Source organism: Atractosteus spatula, chromosome 7 (genome assembly GCF_055471065.1).
Source record: "Atractosteus spatula isolate fAtrSpa1 chromosome 7, fAtrSpa1.hap1, whole genome shotgun sequence".
NCBI classification, from domain to species: Eukaryota; Metazoa; Chordata; class Actinopteri; order Semionotiformes; family Lepisosteidae; genus Atractosteus; species Atractosteus spatula.
In genome coordinates this window covers 6,366,422-6,390,878 of record NC_142712.1, presented here as the reverse complement: position 1 = coordinate 6,390,878, position 24,457 = coordinate 6,366,422, and the positions used below count along the sequence as shown (strand labels likewise).

General features: G+C 45.4%; 1 protein-coding gene across 3 annotated transcripts in view; it reads right to left on the bottom strand.

The window, feature by feature from the left end:
* The window catches only part of spata13 (spermatogenesis associated 13), a 39,637-nt gene that overhangs the window by 13,604 nt on the left and 1,576 nt on the right, over window positions 1–24,457 (bottom strand). For 2 of the 3 annotated variants that reach the window (XM_088921845.1, XM_088921847.1), the window contains exons 2-4: window positions 23,223–23,258; window positions 1,855–3,624; window positions 198–491 (exon numbers count right to left, since the gene is read on the bottom strand). In XM_088921845.1, coding sequence (XP_088777971.1) covers window positions 198–491; window positions 1,855–3,624; window positions 23,223–23,258 — 2,100 coding nt within the window. Of the gene's footprint in view, window positions 1–197; window positions 492–1,854; window positions 3,625–9,519; window positions 9,539–23,222; window positions 23,259–24,457 lie in introns of those variants that run through there. The other variant, XM_088921846.1, reaches the window with a different exon arrangement.

The window sequence follows — 24,457 nt, the reverse complement described above, 5'->3', positions numbered from 1 at the left end:
GGTTAGCAGAGAGGTCTGTGCTTCACTGAACTGCTGGACAGATGGAGAGATTCTGCAGAACGGTGTGAGAATCCTCCCGGACAGCACCAACAGTAACAGCCGCGTTAGTAAAAGCAAGACGACAGCAGAAGGAAGTCTGCAGGAAGAACTGGACGGCCGATGGGCGAAGAGGCGCGGGGCGTTCTGGGAGGCCTTACTTGAGTGAGCAGCTCCTGCATCTCCTCCGGGCTGGGGTGAGCGAAGAGGTCGACCCCCCCAATGACGGAGATGGGCCGACGCTTCCGGCGCCACAGCTGCTGCGCGGAGCTGGGCCGGGCCTCCCCGGCGCCGCACTCTTCCGCCACGCCGTCCTCGGGGATGGACAGCGCCCGGTCCGCCAGCTGGCCGTAATCCGACAGGGGCCGAGGCCGCGTCCTGTCCCGGCCCGCGCCCCCGCCCCTCGGCATCCCGTCGCCAGCCAACGAGCTTCTCCATCTGTCCTCGGCGCCCACCTTGGTCGAATGCGGACAGGGTCAGGTGAGCGGCCGCCCCACCTCCGTTCCGCAACTCAAGCAGGTATGACAACGCCTGTCCTTGCATGTCCAACATTTCCCACTCTGCTATCACAATCCCACGCCCCAGAGCCTCTTCCACCGCCAGGAGAAATCAATTTCTTCCATCTCCGATCCTTAAAGCGAGGCCATCCCAAAATCCCAGGACACACATTTGAAAGGCAGGACCGCTCAAAACGTTAAAAGATTTGTCAAACCCCCTCGAACGCCATGCACACCACAGAATAACTTCTTTAGACAGGAAGAGGAAAACCACACTGTAGTCAAAATCCAGCACCGCTGAAAACCAACTAATATAAAAAAAAATCCAGGAACAGACAGGCCAACCTCTCGGTCAGTCACGGATAAAGGTTTTCCACACATACACTGAAACATCAGACAGTGTCGCATGGCCATTTCAAAAAATATTTTTAACAAATTAGAATTAATACAATTCCCATGAAACCGAAGCGCTAGACTGAGCTGTTCACTCTGTCCCGGCCGGGCCTGCACTTTATCCCAGTGTTATTTGAACAGTGGGAAAGGTACTGTACATTCAGTATACTGATAACTGAGCACCTGAGGAGCTGGAGACCAGCCTTCCTTTGCTGAATGAGGAACCACAATCGCACAAATCGTAAAGATAAAAAGTAATCACAAATTCTGCAACTCCACCCTTGTGAATGAAGGACACCTGGTGGCATTAATAGCCCTGGTTGTCTCTCCATTTTAATTGCACAACCGCTCACACACTGCAGCCAAGGACAAGGCCTTTCCATGAGACGGCTGCACACAGGCGAGACGGCCATTGTTCTCCATGCGGAAGCAGCAGCTCAGAGACACCTTGGGAGAGGTGCCGAGTGCTGTGGGCCAGGATGACCAGCTCTAGCTATGGATGCCTAAAAGCCCTCACCAGGCGATAACGTTTCATTTTGCAGGTGCTGAAATGAAAGGCATCACTAGAGGGCAACAGAATCACACACCTGGGAGATGTCCAAAAGTAATTTGTGAGGTTATTAAAAAAAACAGCACAGTCCAACCTCAGTGTGTGAATACACACCACTTACCATCAAGCGTCTCTCCTGGTTATTTTAGGATTATTCATATTAAAAGCACAAGGCAGAAAGTTTCCAGATGCTCCACTGTCTGTGAAAGCCAACCTGGGGACTATGTTTGTAACAAGCTGTGGGGCTTAGCATGCAGCAGGAGGTACCCAGGGGACAGCAGACCTTTCATTTTCCATATCCACTCGGCTGCCTACATGATTAACCCTTCCAGCGGTACCATGCGGTTCTGTGAAATCTCAATGGGGCGCGCGTCTTACCTCCCCTTTCTTGTCCTCTCCTGCAGGCGGGGTGTTGAGGCTCAGCTGCGACTGGCTGCTGATCCCGCTGTCCTCGTTCGTGTCGTCGTAGTACACCGTCCGCACCGGATCCTGGAACGACACAGGGCTTTTCCCAGGCTTGGGAGCCGGCCCGTCCGTCCGCGCGTCGCTGTCCACGGAGCTGAGCGAGAGCGTGCTGTGCCGGCTGGAACAGTGCAAAGTCCTGCCGCGCTTCATCCTCCCAGCGCCGGGGCTCTGAGGCTCAGCCGCGGGTCTCGGCCGTGCAAGGGGCTGGTGCTCTGTGCCGCAGGGAAACTGAGCGGGGCTTTGTGGCTCGCAGCTGTAGTCGGGATAGAAGACCTCATTGTTAGTGCTGCTGAGGCTGAGGGGGCTGAGGGGGCTTGTGAAGTCAGGGCTCACGCAAGGGGAGGGCTCGCTGGCGGAAGAGGGCTGCCGCGTGTCCATGCTTTCGGCAGGTTCTGGGGTGCGACGCCCCGCCGTGTCCGGTTTGGCTGGGGAGTTTACGGGGCTCCTGGTGAAAGACAGGCAGCGACGCCGGTCCAGCTCCGTGCAGCTGGAGACCCGTCGGGAGTAGTCATCGTGCAGCTGGCTCTGAGATCTGGCGCCACTCTTCGGCGTGCCCTCCGAGAGGCTCTCCTTCCTCCGCACCGCCTGGTCCGTCTTGCTGCTCACCAGCCTCAGCACGCGGTCCAAGTCTTTGGCCCCGATCGGGCTCTTCCAGCGCCTGGACGCCCGCTCCGAGCTGCCAGGCGGGCCGTCGAGCACGTCCACGGAGGACGCGCTGACCGCCCTCTCTGTCCTGTGGTTGTCACCGGCGGCCTTGAGCTCCATCAGGTTGGATGTGGACTTCCGCTTGAAAGAGTTCTTCTTGAGGAAGTTGAGGCCGTCGGTGCTTTTGCTCCGTCTGTACACCACCTTGCGGCCGTCCGGTGCCGGCTCGGGCGGCTCGCCGTGGGGGCCGGGGCTCTCGTCCGGGGCTTTTCCCCGCCTGACGTCAAGCAGGGGGATGCGGCCAGCCCCATACGCCCTGCGGATGCTCCGCGATCGGTGCGTGTTCCTCAGAAAGGAGTCATCCTGGTCCTCGGCTTCCGAGCCGTCCGAAGCCAAGCCGCGGTCCGAACCCGCGCCCTGCTCCACGGGAACAGCGGCGGGGGCCGAAGCGCTCTGCGCGCGCGCGCACGCCCCGTTCGACAGCGCCTCGCCCGATGCGCCCCCGGGTCCTTCCTGGCCCCCGACGCCGAGGTCCTCCTTGACCTGGATGCCCTGGAAGACGGACGACCTGAGCTTTTTGAAAGAGCCCATCTTCCTCAGAGAGGAGAGGGCGTTCCACGTGGGGGGGTTTCCCACGGCCGTCACGGACCGAGGCCTCTCGGAGCTGGAACTGCTCCTTTTCCGCGGAGTGGAAAAGAGGCGCAAGATCTTGGACGGGTTCCGCTTTTCGTTCTCCATCTCCGAGTCCTGACTGTGGACGCCATTGGCTAAACCACCGTCCAAGTGACTCAGCCTTGTGGATTTTAGGCCTTCTTCCATGATTAGAGGTATATCGGCTATTCCTCTGGGGTATCCATGTGGAGCCACAATATGGCTGCTCCCATTACTATGGGAGTGAAGGCAGTTTTTGTTGCTGGGAATACTGGGGGGGCTATCTTCCTCTGGGGACCCCAGCTCTGACCCCTCCTGCATGGAGTGTCCCCCTCCCCGGGCCTTGCATGTGTCGCAGGGGATCGTTTCTTCTGCGGATTGCACCGCCTGTAACAAAGCACACAAAGGCAGCATTTAGCAAATCTTTTTCACACGTTTTCTGTCACAATGGGGGCTCAGACCCTTTGTAGTCACTGCGGAACACAAGGAACATTATGAGCTCCACAATAAGCTCCCGTGTGACCGAGTGAAGTGGAAGAGGGCTGGAACGACCCAAAAAAAAAAAGAAAAAAGTTCAACCTTTGAGAAAATTCCAACGGAAAAGTCAGACGAAAATGAAAAAAGTTATCAAAAAAAAGGCTTCAGTTCTTGTAGTATTGGATAAAACAAATATGCTGGATTATGTTTAGTGTCCAATAAATAAAAATATTAATAAAAGGCTTAATTTCGGTCTTGTAAAGGGCTAGTACTACACAATACTACTTTTTCACATTTAAAATAGTACACATTAGTTCACGTCTCCTATGGGTAGAGCTAGACAATTGTAAAGTCCTAAACCTTTTCAGAGTGTTCTAAATTTACTAAATGACAATAAGTATAGCAACCGCATTTGCTGAATCACTAGGTTTTGGGTGACCAACAATTCCATTTGAGAAAGGATAAAAAACTGCCTACACTCTACTTTCACTAAAGACCAAGCACATTCATTCTGTGAAGCTGCCCAGGGGTGGGGTGGGAGGGGTGTTAAACCAGCAAGCTGCCCAAGACGTGAACCGTCTCGCTGCCATCTGCATTGTTATCCCATACCAGCGTCAACAGTTGCCGTGCCAACCTGGAGGAGCACTAGGAAACAGGAAGTGTAGCCCCTTAGCACCCACAGATGAGCGGGCGAGAACTTCTCCCAGCTCAGCACGACAAGTCAAAGTCACACCCGGAGACATGTCGCGAAGCCGAAGCGCTCACACACCCGTTCCGGCCCGGGTTTTAAGCACTGTGCTACAGACAATGAGAATCAATAAGACCCGTAACTCTCCCACACAAAGAACTGGCTGATAGTGCATTTTAATCCGAAGTTGACAATGAGCTTAGCTGTTTTTTTCCCCCCACCCCCAAACACAAAAACACCTTAAAAGCATTAACTATTTTCATCCGACTTAAATACCAAACACTAAAGTTCCCTTATTTAAAAAAAAAACAGTTTGTAGGCAACAGCATTGCAGTTGAAAAATGCAGTTCTCCGTTTTTAAGACAAAACGCTTTAAGTGAAATAAAAAAAAACATGACTTGCAAAAGTTTAGTCACCAAACAACCAAGTGAAAATTAAAGACTAGACGTTTCTTCCAGATAATAAATCATTACTTATTAGTCATACAAACATGCTTATCTACTACTAGAATACCGCCTAATAAAACAACCACCAAGACCATCTCTTCGTTTGTATTACAAGTGGTTACTAACTCATCAATATGATATATCTGTTAGAAAAGGAAGTAAAAAAAAAGAAGTTTTCAATGGTTCAATGGCTAGCTTTAATTAAAGTTAACTAAAGGTGAGGAGAGATGACAAACGGAGAATAAATCCTTCTTACCGGACTCATAACCACCATGAGGAAACACCGGGACAGCTGCAGGCTCTACATGATCCCTGCAAGCGAGCCAGCCCTGTGCGGCGAGCAGACACAGCCGGGGGAACCCGTCCGAGAGACCCCTGAACAAAGCTGCCACTCACGAGCCTCCCTGCAGCCAGCCCGCTCGCCCATCGCCACGGCAGCCAGAGTGTTTTCAGAAAGGGAGGGAGCCCTGGAGCAGGGAGAGCAGAGTGTGTGCAGGCAGGGGGAGAGCCGGGCTGATTTAGACCTGTGGGGGCGGACTCTTGCGAGAGCCCAACTGCTTGTTTGTTTGGGAGATATAACCCGATCGCCAAGACAATGGCGAAAAGGAGCTGAGGGATGTAACAGCTTACAGTCCCCAGTGGGGGAGGGGGGGGGGGGGCGCTTCTGTGGTAATGAGGCCACCGGCTGAAAGACAAAGGCATTTTGGGAAATGTGTGGGGCATGGGAAGCTCGCTCCCCCACCATCGTCCCGGTGCGACTCTGCGAGAATGAAACTGACTCACGGGGGCTGAGAGTCTTTGCACAGAAGTGTGCCATCAACTCTCTCTGTACTGAAGGAAAAATTCGGGAAAACCTCTGAAAGCAGAGGGCAGCTAAAAAAAAAAGGGCTGTGCAGTGAATTCGTGCACACAATGACATTAAAACCACTTTAGAAATCTCATACTCCAATGGAAGCAATATTGTTGATTCCTTCGGGCAGAGGACACTGGGAATAAATTGTTTAAAAGTAATACAAGAGAAGTATTAAAGTCTCAGATTTTGCAACACTTAAGCTGCCCTGAGTTTACAGACTAAACCTACTGCTTGTGGCAACGCAGGCAAAGCAGCAGGGAATGCAGTGATCTTGGGCCCTTTTCACAGCCAGCTCTCCCACACACTAGAAAATCACAGAGACGGCTTCCCAGGCTCTTTCTCCAGGCGTCTAGTCCCTCTCAGCCATTTCAAACTACTGCACTAGACATGGGAAAAAAGACCCATTTCTGACCCCTTCCCTTTAAGACACCTGGGCCCTGCGCCGGTGGTTTAAAATCCATGGCAAATAAACACTGACGGGCCGCAGGTGACAGTCGGGATTGACAGGTGGAATCTGGATTGTAATCCATGATATCACCAACGATGGATTCAAGCGCACCAACTGCTTGTACTGTCGCGATAATCTGCGTGCACCTGCGGTTCACCTTTTACAAATCTGTTCATATACCTCATTCAATCATAACCATTTATAGGTCCAGGATGCAAGGCCTCTCAATATTCAACATAGACATAGAAGGAAGGCGTGTCTAACTTACCTCCGAAACATCAACATTCAGCCTTCAAAACTACTCCCAAACCCTTCCCCCCTCCTACAGCCCATGGTCCTGCAGCAAGGACGCAGGCCAGACTGAGCCCCAGCATGAAGGAAGACTGGGCTTCCTCTAAGATAGAAGTGACATCAGGAGCTCCTGCGCAGTGTGCAGTGCTGAGCTTATCATTAACACTACACCCCTCTAACACTACCCTGCCACGCCCATGTTGCCATGGCATTTATCCACACAGAATCACTGCCATCGCTCCCCATTTCAGGTCGGCCATGGCGTTGTCTCACACGGGGCACCAGCACACACCGCGCCACTCGCACTAATCCCACGAAACTGGCCAAATCGCAGCAGGAGGATAAGGCTTCTGCCAGCGCCAAGGGTATATCCACAGCAGACAAGCAAGACTAAGCTATCCTGCCCCTTTATTCGTATTATTCCTCATTTACCTGTGACCGGTGAATGTATTAGCTTGCTTTATTTAAAAGCAGGAGGCTCCGGGAATGTATCTAATCAGTTACTCATTCAAAACCGGTCCACATTCTTTCCAATACAATCAAAACGAGGAGGCGGAGGAGGATTAGTTCACACTGATTTCAGAAAGATAACGCAATTTGTTGTATATATCACAGTGATAATGAACATGGAGGAGTTTGTTTTCTATCAAAGGCTGCCCAAGTACAGTAGATTCCTCCATTCCTAACTTCTACCCATCTCCATTTTCACAGCCAGCATAAAACGGGATCCCACAAAAATATAATTTCTTTAAAAGGTCTGGCCATCAGCTCTTATAATCCTCCTATACCAGTATGCAGATGCGCACAAAGCTGATTTTTTTACATGTAGTGTACCTGTGTACATTCAGAAAACCGCATTACACTTGGTGAAACAAACTAGAGCAGCTCAAACCCAGAGCCACTCTCAGAACGCACATACAGAAAGAAGCCCTGCAGACCCGTTACCTGGAATAAAAGGTTATCTCCTAACGCACACAAAGGTCGAGATTATTTTGTGCAATGCAATGCATATGTCTATAGATTTATTTTTTCAAATTTCAGTGTCATAAGCATTTGCTCCTTTTCGTTCACATGCAAAAAATGTTAGGATTTGTTTTTGTTTGTTTGTTTGTTTGCTCAGGACCATGAACAGCGATGTGCCAGGAGTCTTGATTACGTGTATTTTCAAGTACTTTCCAAGATGGGCGCAATGAGGACGCATCAGATATTGTTCAATTAGGGCTCAGGCTCTTGCAAGCTGACACAGGCTGTGGGAAGATTCCATAATAACACAGCTGCTATCTTTTTTGCTGACAAGAAATAGCCTAAGATATTTAAACAAACATGTGGGTAATTACAACAGTGTCTTCCCTTTTGCAGAGTACACGTTGTTTTCTTAGTCTTGTTCAATCTGCGAGTCTGTGGGGTTGGAAACTGAGCAAGTCTGAACCCAGAATGGTGCTTATGATGCACAGTTTTACAGTAGTGGTACAGAGTAAGTTATGTCTCTCCATAAACAGCACAGAAATACAACCAATTCAGAGCATTTGTTATGGGTGGCAGAGCAAGCAGCAAAAGTATACGTTAAACAATAATAAAAGTACATTTAAGTTCACAAGCTGTAATTTAAGGATAGGTTTCAGTAGAAAGCTACACTGCAGGCTGATGACATCAGAGCACTTCGTGTAAACATACCTGCTTCAGAGCTGTAAGAAGTCACATGTGACACCTGAACTCAGCATGCTGTCTTTATTACATTTATTACACACATTAGGACTCAGTCACTTGAACTGGTACTTGCAATATTTACAATATTCATCCGACAGTTTAGTACAATAGTGGCAATAAGAATGATTTTTATGAGTAATTAGATTTGTAATTTTACACTAAAACAAGTATAAACAGATTAACTGTCATCTTGTCATCTTGGTACTTTTCACTCAGTCCATTTAGAAACAGCCAATCATACCACGTTAAACAATCTCACAGGATAAGCGTGTTTACCAGGCCTGCTGCTTCTCTGTGCTCTCATGGTGACTGACTGCATGACTTAAAGTCTTGAACACAAGAAAAGATCGAATCCAACAATAATTTCTGAAAGGGTAAATTCGGATTTGTTCTATATTTAAAAATATAAATATATACAATACAAAAATAAGTAGTGCAGTGCAAAATATTTTGAAAGATCTTTTAAACTGTAATTCATTCTTAAAACAAAGATTCATAATAAAATAAAATTCAAACAGATTTATATATATATGAAACATTGAAATATGCCAGTTTCCAGAGATATAAGTACATTAAAATATACCTGAAATATTTTGGTCCTTTTTAAATAAAATGGATAAATATACATTTAACATATATTATTTTAGATTTTTCACCTGAGAAACACAATGAAGGACTGTAGGTGCCCTTTATGACCAGTGCAGATACTGGCTCTGGCAGATATTTTATCAACTGGGTTTAATTGAAACACAACAGAAAAAATACAGACTGCTGTAGGTTTTAGGCTGTAGTGAATCAGGTTTTACCACTTATTTACTACATGTAGTAGGATTTGGGCCAATATCAAATCAAACTTTCTGCCCATTAACCATTTCAAAATGACACTCCTGGGATGAGCATGTGACTTAGTCATGCTGCTTCTACAGCACCTCTTAAAAACCTGCAAACAGGTCATGAGTTTGGTCATTTTCGATCGGCTGACTGATGCGATTTATTCTGGGCCTTTGTCGTAGTAGCTCTGATAAAGGGATAGCAGCAGGATAAAAGCACACCTAGGCAGGGACAGAATTTAGATCAGAACATGAAAAGAAATAACAGTTTCCAAAAACAGGAATTGCAAGTCTGCGGACTGAGAAAGAAACAAAGGAAATGAGCAGATGGTCAATGGAGGCATGTCTAAGGTTACGTCTGCATTGCCTCTATACTGAACAACTTGTTCAGCTCCTCACTCCGGAAAAGCAGCAAGATAAATACTGCACAGACAGTGTAAGTTATCCAAGTATCTTTGTTTCCTTTTTTTGGCTTTGATCTCACATTACAAGTGCAATGCAGCCTATCTCTGTTATTGTTACAAGAGTGGAAAATTACTTACCGAAACCATGGCTTATTCCAGCACCACAGAAAAGGACCATGAGAATAATATTGCCGCCCTCCCTTACTGTACCAGCCTGGCCTGGGGGATGAAAGAGGAACTTTGTCCCCTATCCAGCACTACACAGCAACAAAGGTTAGCGTGAAAGTTGTGGGAGACCTGCTGTTAATCAGTAACTCGGACACATCAGCACAACATAAAGTGATAAAGAGGCTGATCTAATCAACTCACACCACCGAGATGTACTTGATTTCAAGTGCAGTTCAGAGATATTGGAGAGGTTTAATGCACCGTTACACAATTCATACAAAACCCTAAACAGACCCTGCCAAAGCGCACCGAGGACAAAGAAAAATAGTGCATGCTACACCTGTGGAGGAGGGGCGCTGAACTTGACTCTGTGACTTTTCTCCCACATGTCCAAACGCCATGCAGATTTCTGCTGTTCATGCTGCAGGCAGCACAGGTTCACAAACCACAGCTTGTCATTAATCCAGTTATTATTCATCCACAATCACCTGTGATGTATGTGTAGGGTCCTGCTATTCAGTGTTTATTTTATAATACCACTTTTTCAAAGTAATTCAGGACATTGCATCTTCACCACATCTCAATTAAGCAAAACTTGTTCACTTTCCTGTGAGTATAGGGAGTTTTTGTATAATTCTTGTAATTATTATACAATTCTGCACTGACATTTCCATTCTGTTGAAGAGACTGCTGCATGTGGATGTCTCTTTCAACAACTGGCAAAAATAATCATGCCATCACATGTACAGTATATTCATTATAAACCTCAGGACCTAAATGCTTCTGCCACACGGTTCGAACGATTAGTGATCAGAGGGGCCTGCAAGTTGTGCCTGAGAGGCTAAGCAGACGGAACACCAGTTGGGTGAGATGTTAAATAAGACACAGTTTGGCTTGTTTCAAAATCGTCTGGTTTCTGGAGCTTTGAACTGGGAAACAGAATTATCCAAAGGCAAATTTAAAAAGGGTCATTTGACAAAGAATAGTGAAAACGCTCAATGCGTTCCCACTGCTGATCAAAAAGAAAAAACATTCTTCTTGATAACACACACCGAGTAAACTACAGATTACTTTTACCAGTGTATTTGCAGAACTGGCAGGCTTGTAAGGAAACAGATTGTCACTCTTGACCTTTGCGAGTATCGCCGTGAATTTTGGCGATACTTCACATTTGTACAACATTAACGAAGGCAGAGGTTTTCCACATGAAAGAACAGTTGAAACAATTTAAACAAATTACATCATACCCCAGCCAGCAAGAGCTGAAAAAAGCACAGCCTGTTCAAGTAGTGGCCAATTAATTTTAAACAGCTTACTGCCATTAATGTCTAGAAAACAAAACACAAGGGCATATTTTGAAATAACCAGGCTTGGATATAGCGGTAACTAGTCTCCAACACCTCTCTTTTTAAAGAACAAAAACTCTTAATGCATGTCGACTGCTTATATCCACTGTGTGGGAAGTGCCAATTCATTACTACTTCCAGCTAAATATACTGAGATGGCTCCTCTGCTGCTTCTCCTTGTATAATTGCGATACCTCACACACATTAGGTTTCCTTTAGCAGAATAAATAGACTGCAAATGCTGCAGGACAGACCAGATTGTATATCCTTATATGCATCAGATTTACTGATGCAGAAAAAATGAAGACAAGCAGTTTGTTTTCGTTATAGTTCACATTGTTAATGCAATAAATGAGAAACAGTTCATAAGGAGATGCTTACTGTATATCCAATCTATATGAACGATGCACCCAGTGTATGTTGTTCAACATACAAAATTAAATCAAAGAGTTTGGTACCTTAAAGCCTTTAGCAAACACTAAGCTCCTGTTGGGTTCTGGCTTTGCAGCTAATGACTGGTTGGGTGAGTTGAATCTGGTTGACCAGTCATTTTACAACATGCTACAAAGACAAGCCAGTGATTGATCACTGCTACTAAGACACCTGTTTCACAAAGCAGAAAGATCATGCTTGAAGAAATGTGATAACCTATTGCTTAACAAGATGGCGAAATATGATAGCACATGTTCATAAAACACAAACCTCCTTAAGTGAAAAATCTGTTGTTCACATTTCAGCCACTCATGTGTAATCCACTGGCACACTGGTGTCGATGACCAGAAACCAAGAGCCGCTGTATTCGGCCAGGAAAACATGGACTGAAACTTGCCAAAGAAGTTTCAGTGTTTATCTGATCTGAAGCTCAGCCTGCAGTTTCCCTTCCACATTCCCCAAAACAGTAGGGAGGTGATTCAAAGAAAAGTCTGTACTGAGCATTTACACATTCCTGAAGTACAGGTAAGGCAAAAGTTCCCCCTTCACTTTATATTTGCCTAGGAGCCTCCCACTGTTTAGCATGAGTCATGCATGCACCAGTTTGAATTATGTAGCATTACAGAAGTCACCGATATTAAACTAGAATACTTCAGCATACTGTACTGTACCATACATACTTTTATCAGTGCATGACCTTGCTACTTGATAAGGAACACCCAATACTACAAATAGGTTACCCAAATACATAGACTAGGAACAAATAAGTTAAAACAACAGATGTGTCATCAAGTGCTGTAAATGTGCATGCACAAAGGCAGTGCACGAAATTAATGATTTATCTGCTCAGGATAAAAGGGATAACATATTTCTGTTCTCTCCAGACAGGGAGGTGGCAATTAATTTTATTCTTCTCGGCAGTGATTGTTGGCCACAAAGCTTTGAATACAACCATAGAAAAGACTGTTTGCCCCTAAAACCACTTACTTTATTGAAAAAAAGGTGCTGGCATTTTAAAGCTGCCTATGAGCAATTCAGGAAGCCATTTGAATAGCTTTTCTATGACCTCCTCTGTGAAGATTTCTGTCTGTATGAAAGTGATTTTGAACAATGCAAATGCATATTTAAAATGTCTTTTTTTTTACTTTAAGACTCAGTTGTGGGACTTTTTCTTACAGCAAAGAGTGAAACAAACTTACTGGAAGGAAGTGAGGACATGCAAAATATTTCAGGACAATTTATTTTTTTTAGATTATCAGAAAACAGCAAAATAACCAAATAAAAACAAACAAGATTATACATTTAAAAAACTTTCACTGTTGCAGAGCCTCAAATGAATAAGGGGCACGAGAAGGTATCGTCACCCGTTGTGTGGAGCTGTTCTTAGGTAGAATAAGACGATCTGAATCAGCAAAGCTCAGATTAAGTATTGGACTGTACTCCTACAATAAATCCTTAAGGTAACCTGAATGTTCAGAGCTGTATATATAGATGGATGACCTTAAATCTAAGGATTTAAGGACAGAATTTACAGGTGGAGACAGAATAGTTTTAGACAGCACACTAACCAAAGACTTCTTGACATAAGGAATAATATTTGTAGTATTTAGATACTCTAGAAAGTAAGGCATTACAGCAGTCTAATCTTGAATGGGGTATTTTTAACACAGGCGTGATAGCAGCAGACTTCACACCTGGGGGCCAATTCAAGAACTCATGAAGTCAGTAACAATTGGACAAAGAACAGAGAAACAAGATTGGAGAATCAGGTCTCTTTTCTGCCATCAACTCAATTAAATGAAGTGAATTAACAAAAACTGCAAAGTGAATGGACTAGCAAACCAAAACAGCATCCCAGTTAAAAAGGAAGCAAGAGAAAAGAAAGAAAACCAACTGAAAGCACACATTTTACACATTTATGACAAAGAAACATCCAGAAGAAGTACCACCTTCACTCATCTGCAATACGAAACACTGCAAGATAGGCTTGTGTGAGTCAAGGTTCTTATGTACCTGTAGCTAACAGCAGATAGATATAAAATCATTATTTGAGGTCGACAGGCTGTATTACAAAATTGCAGTCCTCAGTTGTCCTCTTGGGCAACATTTTGTAATGAAACTTAGGCAGGAATCCAACTATTACTTTGTGAAAATAAGTGAAAACAAGCTCCAATCAACAAATACACAAAACGTGCACAAACACACAAAACAAGTATCTGTCCTTCGCCCCTATGACAAACAGGAAAAGCTTGTTTTTGAGCCTCTTGAACCCTGCAGTGCACAAATGTGTCCATGCTCAATTACCTCCCATTTTATCACTGAAAAGCAAACAATGGAAATAGTACAATCTTTGAAATGTGGTAGTTAGTAATTTCAGACAGCTGACAAATGCTCAGGTTACTCTTAGCTCTCATATTCTCACGTTTTGGAAAGTGGGTCAGACCTGCGAGCTTGTGCACCTCTCAGCTCAGGCCAAAGAGCAGCAGGCAGGTTGACAAGGAAACCTGTAGCAGCGAGAGGCATGGGAACAGCAGAGCAAACAGCAGGCACAGAACACACAGCTCTCAGTAGATCTCATTAATGTCAGAGCATGTTTAACTGACAAACAGGAAACCCAGAGCACTAGTACAAGGCCGTGTGAATGTCACCTAGCAAAGTGAATTACGAGTTGCTGATGGCCTTTGTTTCCTTTCACTTTGAGCAACACTTCACTACCTGCTACAAGACGAATCACAACATTAAAAGCATTAGGACCTCACTGGCGCGGAACGCACACTCTGAAATTATTGAGAGCTGAAATCACAGAGATCTCGAAACGTCCTAGTGGTGTAGCAGTAGATCCCCTGTCAAAATATGGAAGAGAAATACCACAGCTCTCACGCGGTCTTCTTGGGGATCAGCGCTTTCCTTTGAAGTCCAGTTTTGTGACTGCCATAAGGTTGGCAGAGCAATGCAGAACCTTTAATCCATTTTGATTAATACTACAAAATGAGTTGTTGTTTTTTTTAAGAACGTGCTGGATTGCTTCAGAGAGCTATGACGATTAAAGTCGGGGGGTGGGGGAGGGGGGTACAGACCACGACAAAGGGTTATCCCCCTTCCCCAGGCACTCAGCTGACCCTTATAGCTCTTCTGTTTAATTAACCTCCCACCGGGCAGTTCAGCAGGCTGGCCTGGGCTTCTGTACGACTCAATGGCCAGACTACAGAACACAGGCATCTCTCCCTCACAATCCTGCTGTCACGTGTCAGAGTCAAGCCAGCAGGTCCCCCGTCCGGGGCTTGGGGAGCCAGTGTGTCTGCAGCTGTTCCAGGTCTTTTAAAAGCAGCAGCTCCTGGAGACCTGGCAGGAGCTGCTAAACCGGTCCAATAAAACCAATAATGATCCCCATTCATGCTGGGAACCCGACACTGCAGGACCAGGGGTGGGGACCTCCGTACTACCTGAAAGCCTGCGTTCACACCTGTAGCAGCAGGGGGCAGAAAACCTGACTATCGGGCTATTGATGGAAAGAAAGTTTGTCTCTGCCAATCCTACAATCCCCATGTTCTCCTGGATTTTCAAGGCAGGTGGAAGGTGAACGTTTTTAGCAGCATGTTTTTGGAGTCTAGCTTTCAGCCCCCCCTTTAGGCTGCCTGGCTGAGAATGGCCCAGAAATGTATTCAATTGAGCTACAAGACTCAACTTTCTATACATCTCATTAATCTTTCTGCTTCTATATAATGTTAGCAGCAATTATGAGTTTCACCGTGATGGGGGCCGATAGGTATAGAACTGCTGTCTTAACAGAATTTGAAGTCTCTTAAGGACTCACTCCAGTGAGGTGAAACTAATCAATATTTATTCCAATAATCTATAGACACTGCTTTCTCTTAAAAGAAGCCATAGCCCCAAACGTTGGTCCTTGTATAATAGACAAACATAAGATACAACATAATTATGCGTATTAACTTAACTGGTGACTCTACCTCCAATAAGTCATGCAATTATTTACAAATAAAAAAAATTCTTGGCAGGAAATTTTGGAGTATTCAATTCCATCACTTTACAAGCGAGGCAATTTGCTGCAACAACTAAGGAGAATTATCATTTTGAAGCTTACATCTTTAGTCTCTTGTAGCATGACTGCCACCTACTGGCTAGCTGAAGGAGAGACAAGAAGGCAATTGACAGCAATACTTGAAAACGACAAAGAAGTCACAGATGTCCAGAAACACCAGAAAGTCAAGAAACGTGGAATTGAATTTTTAATTTTTCCTCAAATCCTGAATCCCCATAATCAGTTTGTCATACAAGTTGCATGCAGGTCCAAGCAGAATCTAATACTATATTTAAACATCTATGATCACGCAATAATTTATAATATAAATCATAATAATATTTTTTTTACACTTTAAATTCAATAATATGAATTTATAGCTACCAAGAAATAGCTGCCTAGTGTCAGGTTTAGAATGGACGTAGATCTGAGAATCGTCAGCACAGGCGTGGTCATTCAGACCATGTGATGTTAATATCCGACCAGCTGAACATGTAAATGCTGAGTAGCAGGGGCCCAGTACTGAACCCGAGGAACTGAGGAACACCAGACTTAATGAACCCAACTTCAGAACCGAAACCCCAAGAGAGAAGAAGAGTCATTGATCACTAAGACAAGAATTGATTCATTTTAGCGCAACGTCAGACATTCCAAACACAGCTAGACGAGAAGGTCATGTTTAACAGTGGCAAAAGCAGCACTGAGGTCTAGGAGAAGAAGTGTTAGAGAATAGGCACCAGCAGCCACAAGAAGATAGTAACTTTAACAAGGGCAGATTCTGTGCTGTGTAATTGTCTGAAACCAGACTAGAAGGGTTTGAAGAGGTTATTTGCAATGAGATGATTGTTTTATTGAACTTCAATAGCAATTCCTAAAATTCCTGCAAGAAAGCATAAGCATAGGTAGGACATAGGGTGAAAATTGTTTAGGTTGTCCAGAGCCTGATTTGGTGTTTTGGGTAACAGCAGGCCCCTGGTGCCACTCCAGTGCTCAAGGGCTCAAACAGCTGGTGGATTTCATGTGCGATACTAATTTACTTAGGTATGCAGTGTCATGAAAAAGACAAGAACCAGCATAAATAGACATACAGGGAGGAGGTGTAGCAGGATTAACTTTCCGACTCCCAAACATATGAGAAGAGTGTACTGATGACCTCAGCGCCTGGCCAAGTTCACTGTGGGGCTGTGTGTCTGAAAGGATCGTCACTGATGTCATGTTACTAAAGCCTGAAGCGCTTGGGCAGAGCCCTCGCTTAATGACAGAGGCTCGACGCTACTCAATTAGAAGCTATGGAAATAACGACCTTCGGCATGCCAGCTTGCATGAGAGACTGGAAAAAATGTATAGAAACAAGAGTTGTCTTTAGTTTACTGAGAAACACAAACAGCTCTTCAATTGGACCACAGCCACTCTTTCCCCATCAACAGCTGAACCTCCTTTGAAGGCATTCATTCCTGGAGGCCTGGGATTGGACCCGTTCTTGCCCAGAACCCATTACCCAGCTTCATCTTTACTCAACAGGCAGGAGGAAAGCCTGTGGAGCAGTCTCCCACTCACATACACTCATTTCCCAATCTTGTGTCTCGCGTCCCATTACAGGTTACTGAAGAAGCCGGAAGTCAAGATACTATCTAAACATTATGCATCATTACAACAGAGGAAGCCTTTTGAAGTTCCCCCATCACAAGTGTGCTGATGTTACTGAGCTGCCCCCCTCCCTCCACATTTTTTTCCCCCCACTCGTGACTGAGTACCAGGAGAGAGGCTGCCCTAAAGGGCCAGCACTGTCTCTCCCCTGGGAACCTGGCACCTGTAATTTATAAGCAGCCTTTTAAGAGCTGAGTGAAGAAAGAAATCTTGGAAGGGCACCTATTGTTTCAGTACAGCTCACTCAAGCAAAACACTGAACCGCAGCACAAAGGGGACAGTTCATTTCTTTTTCACTGAAACACAAAGGCCACAGACTGAAGAGCTCTGAGGAAGTACTTCTTTTACATTTCCATAATTGCTTGGAATGCAAAATATTTATCTGCAAAAACAATGGGGTGTCAGTACTCACTGGTGCCAATGAGGAAGATGGGTGTTTCACCACAAAGTGCTGTGGATTGCTGTGGTGCTAGTAGTGTTTTTCCCTACTGTACCCAACGGTGACACGTTCGAAGGGTGATGCGTTTGTATAAATAAATTGACATGCTTGTCAGGTACAAATGTGTGAATCATTTATTGAGGGAGGAAGAAACAGTTGTAGACCCCACAAGCAAGCTCACCACCACTATCCTGAAAAGGTGAGACTCCATTCATACCACTACTACTACTAATAACAATTCCTTACACTTATATAGTCCTTTCTGGACACTCAAAGCGCTTTACAGGTAATGGAGATCCCCTTCACCACCACCACCACCAGTGTGCAGCCCCACCTGGATGATGCGACGGCAGCCAAAGTGTGCCAGAACGCTCACCACACACCAGCTCTCAGCGGGGAGGAGAGCAGAGTGATGAAGCCAGTTCAGAGATGGGGATTATTAGGAGGCCATGACTGGTAAAGACCAATAGGAAATTTGGCCAGGAATGCCGGGGTAACACCCCTACTCTTTCCGAGAAACTCCCTGGGATTTTTAATAACCACAGAGAGTCAGGACTTCGGTTTTACACTTCATCCCAAGGACGGAGCCCATTTTACAACATAGTGCCCCCATCAATATACTGGGGCGTTAGGATACACACAGACCGCAGGGTGAGCGCCCCCTACTGGCCCCACTAACACCTCTTCCAGCAGCAACCTTAGCTTTTCCCAGGAGGTCTCCCATCCAGGTACTGACCAGGCTCACACCTGCTGAGCTTCAGTAAGTTGTCAGTTGTGAGCTGCAGGGTGAAATGGCTGCCTTTCTCTTGCATTACTGGGATAAAGTTTCACTTGAACCAGTGCATCATAACAATGGTCTAGCCAGCCCATTCTGTGTGACCCACCCTCAACCGATCCCTGTAAACCCATTTCCCAGAGACCCCCTGGAATGGGTGGCTGCTGTTCCCATCGCGATCCGCACAACATGGAATGCAAAATGACAGCCCCCCACACCTTACTCCCCCCCTGCTGTCCGCCAGCGCTGCGCAGGTCTCCAGAGGAGGCTGCTCCTCTCTCCTGTCACGTGTGCATGCTACACCTATGCATAACGCCTGAAGAAGGCTTCGCAGTCAAAACGTTGTCTTTTTCTTTTCAGCAGGGAATAAACCTTTTCTCGTTCCTTTGCAGCCTACACATGCTGACGCAGCTCCCTACTCGAGCTTCTTCCACGTGTGCATCCTGACTGATGCCTGGCCTCCTCATGATTCTCTTTCAGGTTCAATGGTTTGTTTTAGGCAGCTGCCGGTGGCAGGCAGCCCGGTCACTTCTGGAATGGAGGCAGCTGTGTACGAGAGGAACAAGATCGCGTCTCCACGTTGCCTGTTCAGAATCTCAGAAATTCAGCTCGGGATATACAGAAATGTGACGCATGCAAACAAGACAGAGAATTTTGATTTCAGTGTTTTGGATCCATCTATATTCAATGCCATGAAAAACGTTCTGGCCAACACTGGAGTCCAAGCCACATCGGAGCGATTAAGCGCTTTTTTTTCCCTCTTCCACCCTTGAGCGCATAGCTTGCGATGATCAGCAAAGACAGAGAATGTCAGGGGCTAATGAGGGATCAAATCTTTAATCCCTGAAGCAGTTCAATATGAGCAGAGACCGAGAAGTGATAATGAGGTATATACCCCGTGATTTAAATTACAGTGAATAAAACTGTGATGGTAAGGCTAGTGATCAGTCATGGAAAACTGAGGACAGCAGTTAAACCAGGCAGACTGACATTTGCTGAGAAAACTGATATGTCCATACAAAACGATAACCACTTTTTGAATGGAAAATGGGCTTTGTAAAAGCTTGAAACAATTTGCGCACTTTCCCTTCTGCTGGAGTGCCTGTGACCTCAGCCAGCTGCGAAAGCTCACAGTTGTCCCATCTGCAGTGATGTCTGACGCAAGACAGCCAGGCCCACTGCATTGGCCTGAAAGAGAACCCCATTCTCCTTCATCCTCCTCTCTTTCTCTCCTTGTGGTCTGCATGACAACTGGGTACATCTAGAGCAAGCAGTTCAGGTGGGCAGCTGCGTCAGCACGCATAGGCTGCAAAGGAACAAGTAATAGGTTTATTCCCTGCTGAAAAAAAGAAGAAAGAAAACACAACGTTTCGGCCGTGGGGCCTTCTTCAGGTGTGAGCAAGTGTCTAGAAGCACGAGAGAAGGGATTTAAGAAGATTTAACCCCTCCGAGGTAGGGTAAAGCAACAGAACACACAGCCATATGGAGGCAGCAGATGGCAGGCACAAGTGAATGACTTTAAAAGTCGCTCCATTCAAACAGTCAAACATGAACCAGGAGGGCGGTGGAACCAACCCACGTGGAAGTGCACTGAAAACTGAGACCAGGAGGCGCTGCACCAGTTGCCCAGACATGAGGTTTATGGTTTATGGCTACCCCGGCTTCTCTCGAGAAACGGCTGAATGAGACTGTTGGATTCATTGGCTGCTCCTACTAAACAGCCTAGAGAGGGCGAGGGGCCCCCTTGTCTGCAACCATTCTTGTGTTCTTACACAGGAGCTCAAGAAGCTTGCTATTGTTTCCAGACCTCAAATCACTACATCACTGCACTTGCTGACTGGCTTAAGGCCATATATTTAATTCTAATTTCATATTGTTTCCTAGTTGTTTTTTTTTTTTAACAAGGTCATTCACAAGGGCAGGACTGAAGTCCCCTGGTTGTCCGTCTCCCCGAAAGGCACTTTTTTGCTAATCACTTTTAATTTCTTCTTTTGAACATGAATAATAATTCATCAAAGCCTGCAAGCCTGTTAACGCACTAAAAAGGATAGTGCTGAAGGAACCAAAACATTAAATACGGAAGAAAGGACAGAAAGTTTTTTTTCCCCGTTTTTTAAAGTGTGGAACACATTTCCTGGTAAGCACTGCTTGCATTTGAAAAAATCGTTCAACTCTAGTCTATGAAGCCATGTCCACCTGACACTAAATTCATTAATTAAAGAAGAAAGAGAGGTCTGTACATTCATTTCATGGGGTTTTAGATTGCTTCAGAAGGCACAAGGATGACTGGGTACATGTTAGGAAATAAAAAAACTTTTAAGCCGATAGGTTTCATGAGTTCAATCACTATCCTTCAGAAAGCACTTTAATCACGCAGGTAACGCTGAAAAGGCACAATGTGTAGACTTCCGTTTCACAGGGGGTTTGAACAGTGTATGCCCCGTGCCGTCTATTTGCAAAGCCACTCAGAAAAGCTGCAATCGCCCCAGCTGGGCGAGACAAGTCAGAAATCCCAGCAAGCTCAGCGCCGCAACGCGAGGCTCGGAGCGAGCGAGCCGCGAGCTACTCACCGTCCAGGAGACCGGGGGTCGCGTTGCCAAGGTGAAGGTCAATTTTTCCGTCGATACGTTAAATGACACCCGCATCATGCTGTCGTGTCCGGGCCCAGCAGCGACCCCCCCACAGCACACGGAGCCGAGCTCTCTCTTTCTCTCTCTACAGCACGAGCCTGCACTGCCCCCTTCCAGACAGCCCCTCTTAGGGAGCTGCGTCCGCCTGCTGTCGAACAGCCGCCCCAGTGCCCGCGCAGCACGGCCCCATCTCCCACTGCTGCTCAGACCAGGCCCGCGGCAGCGCTAATCAGATTAGCAGCTTTTACAAGTCTGAGAGGAGCCTGTGCAGAATTTCAGGCAGTCTGGCAAAGCTGCAGGACAGAAAAGACCTGCTGCGTTTCTGAAGAGCAATAAAGTTATATTAATCGTCTGGGAAGGAATTAGGGAGTGCGGGGGTTACTTTGTGTATTCTGTCAAGCCCCGTGCATGCTTGGAATGACAAAGGATGATTCAAGCACAAGGCCAGAGTCCTGCAGCAGTGCTTCCGGTCCCATTTGTAATGTTCCATTTTTTTTTTACATTTTGATTGCAGCTTTTGTGCTAATGCAAGCATTATTAAGCAATGAAATCGACTGTGGGTATGAAACATCGCTCTTGGGATGAATGTGCAAGTCACAGAAGCTCCTTCTAGTAGGGGCCCTGAAACAAATATGGACACCTGCCAGACAGTTCAGCCTTTTCGTATTGCTGCTCTCCTTTACTTATATAGGGCAGGTTTTCTGGACACTCCACTCACAGTGGCACTGGGGACTCCCCCCCACCACCAGTGTGCAGCACGTGTTACACTCACCACAGATCAGCTCCCAGTGGGGAGGAGAACAGAGTGACGGGGATTATCAGGAGGCCATGATTGGTGATTGGCCAGGGGGAAATTTGGCCAGGACACCGGGGTAACATCCCTACTCTTTTTGAGAAACACCCTGGGAGTTTTAATGACCAGAGAGAGTCAGGACCTTGGTTTTATGTTGGCGTAAAAAGTGTCCCCTCATCACTATACTGGGGCATTAGGACCCACACAGACCACAGGGTGAGCACCCCCTACTGGTCCCACCAACACCTCTTCCAGCAGCAACCTCAGCTTTCCCAGGAGGTCTCCCATCCAGGAACTGACCAGGCTCACACCTGCTGAACTCCAGTGGGCTGGCAGTGAGCTCCAGTGGACAGAATTGTGGATTCATTGCACTCACAACCCAAAGGCATACCATACAAGCACTAAATAGCACATACAAAGTATGCGGTATTTGGAAGCTTTAACTCCAGAGGGATAGAGAATGGCTTGCTGTACCTAGAAAAATAATTCACGTGCCAAAGCTGGCACATGAATTGAGGGTTACCAACTGCTAGCCTGGGGCACTCTGTTGCACATTGACCTGGTTTTTGCAGAGCGCTATAATTCCAATATACGTCAGCCTCTCTTCATAAGTTGAGAAGCTTTGCTCCAGCTTCAAACAAATGGATCATTTGAATTGATCTTTTCTTCACAGTCTGTAGGACCTAGAACAGTATTGCGCTATGCCCCAGCCAAATCAGCACTCAGAAAACATTTCATCCTTGGACAAGCACTGTTTGCTTTTGCTTTCAACAAATATTTGCAGCTGTTCAGTTAACTGTGAAATACCTTTATGTTACAACATGCAGCTAGTGTGTATATTATTTAAGCTTGCTTCAAGAGCAGCTCTCTTCACTGCATTCATAATGGGTTGCTCACACAGTGTAAACATATCAGTTTCACTGTCATTAGCCTGTTGAGTTTTTTTACACTAATATTTAGTCAGCCTGTGCTTCAGATTCTGAATTGAAGATGTGTTAAAAATTGGCTCAATCAGCACAGCATGTTTTGTTTAAGGATATACAAGTACATTTCTTTATAAATATCCTGGTTGTTTTTTCCTCCCTTAAAAGCCTGGCATGAATAATGTTTTTTGGCCAAACGTCACTGGATCCATCTCTGTAGATTTTATCACACCTGACAACACTGGGCTCATTATTCTGCACCTGAATACTTAATTAGGTACATAACATATGAACACATTACATCATACAGTATAGGTTGGTGTTAAGTAATTCAGTAGGTATACATATATAGTTTAAGTAGGTATTAATTACATTGGTACATATTGTAGGTACACATTGGTATTAAGTAATGATTATAGAGGAACATATACAAAGTATAAATAGGCATTAAGTAATAAGTAGGTGCAGAACAAAACAGTTCACAAGTGCAGATATAAATTAATCCTGGTCAAGCGAAATAATTCTCCCATAACTGGACTGACTTTCATTAACAAACAAATTAAAACTGCACTGATTCAATCACTTAAGAAATCATATTAAGTTAAAACAAAAAATAACAAAGAATAATGAAGACATTCTTGATACTCACAAGATTTGGAGTGCTGATATATTTCAAGGAGAACCTCTGGAAAAACAAAAGAGATTTTTATTATTATTATTATTATTATTACTTATTAAAGCGAGCACTTGCATTTTAATTAACAGAGTGACATTTTAAATCACACACATCTTGTGGAGCATTTAAACATTCTTTGCACAACATCAGTTTTGTTTGGAAATGTGACAAGTTATGATAACCATAAAATAATGTTTCTTACTTTTTAATAGAGGCATGCGAGTACTATTCAAGGTATAGAATATTTCTTAACATGCCCAGTATATTTGAGAAGCTTAGTGTCTGGCTTGAGAAGTGTTTTAGCAGTTGTGGCAGAGATCTCAAAGAAAACTTGGAGTGGGGGTTACCAGGAGGCAATTTGGTGGGTCACTCTGTTGCGTTTGGTACTGGGGGAATGAATGTTTTCTGGTGTCACTTGGGGGGTGACGACTAAAGACATTTTCTTACTTCTTGGTGTTGGTGCTAAGGAGGGCTTCTCCTCGCAAGTTTTATTTCTTGGGGTTAAATTGAAGGATTGCTTATTTTCCTACAGCACAAATAAGTGGGGTTCTCAAAAAGTATTGGGGTGCACCCCCCTTCAGCACAAGCCAGGATGTCCACTGTAAACCCCTCCTAAAGGCTGGCCAGCTCGTAATTAATATCTGAAAAAAAATCGGCACACCTTTAAACATCAGATAGAAGAGAGCTTGAGTTTATCTGAGTGACATGTGATGTTCCACCTTATGAGTGCAGATAAGACATTTGTTGGGGACAATCCCTGCACTAAAACCAAAAAGAACGCAAAATTTCCAGAACCAAAGAAGGGGCCTTGCATGTTGCACAACCTGAATGGTTTAATGCTCAGGCTGTGAAACAGAACGCTCTATTGTTGAAGATGACAAGAATGAAGCGTCTGTAAGAGACAGAAACTGGCAGCTGATATTATCAGCTTGTCAGCACTGACCTAAGAAGGTAAGACAAAGACCTGCACTCTCTTACTACTCTCATTGATGAGCTCCTTAAGAGCAACAGCAGAGCACAAAGCGGATCCATCCAACCAGGAAATCACCTCTTGAGCACGAGACAGGTTTGCCAGACTTCCTTCTCATCGATACTAGAGAGTGGCATGTAGTTTCTAGGAGGGTCTGGGGTTCGGCAGCAAGGGCTGGACACCAGATCATCAAGGTACAAGGATGGAACTTCATTGCACAAATGCACACAATCCCATT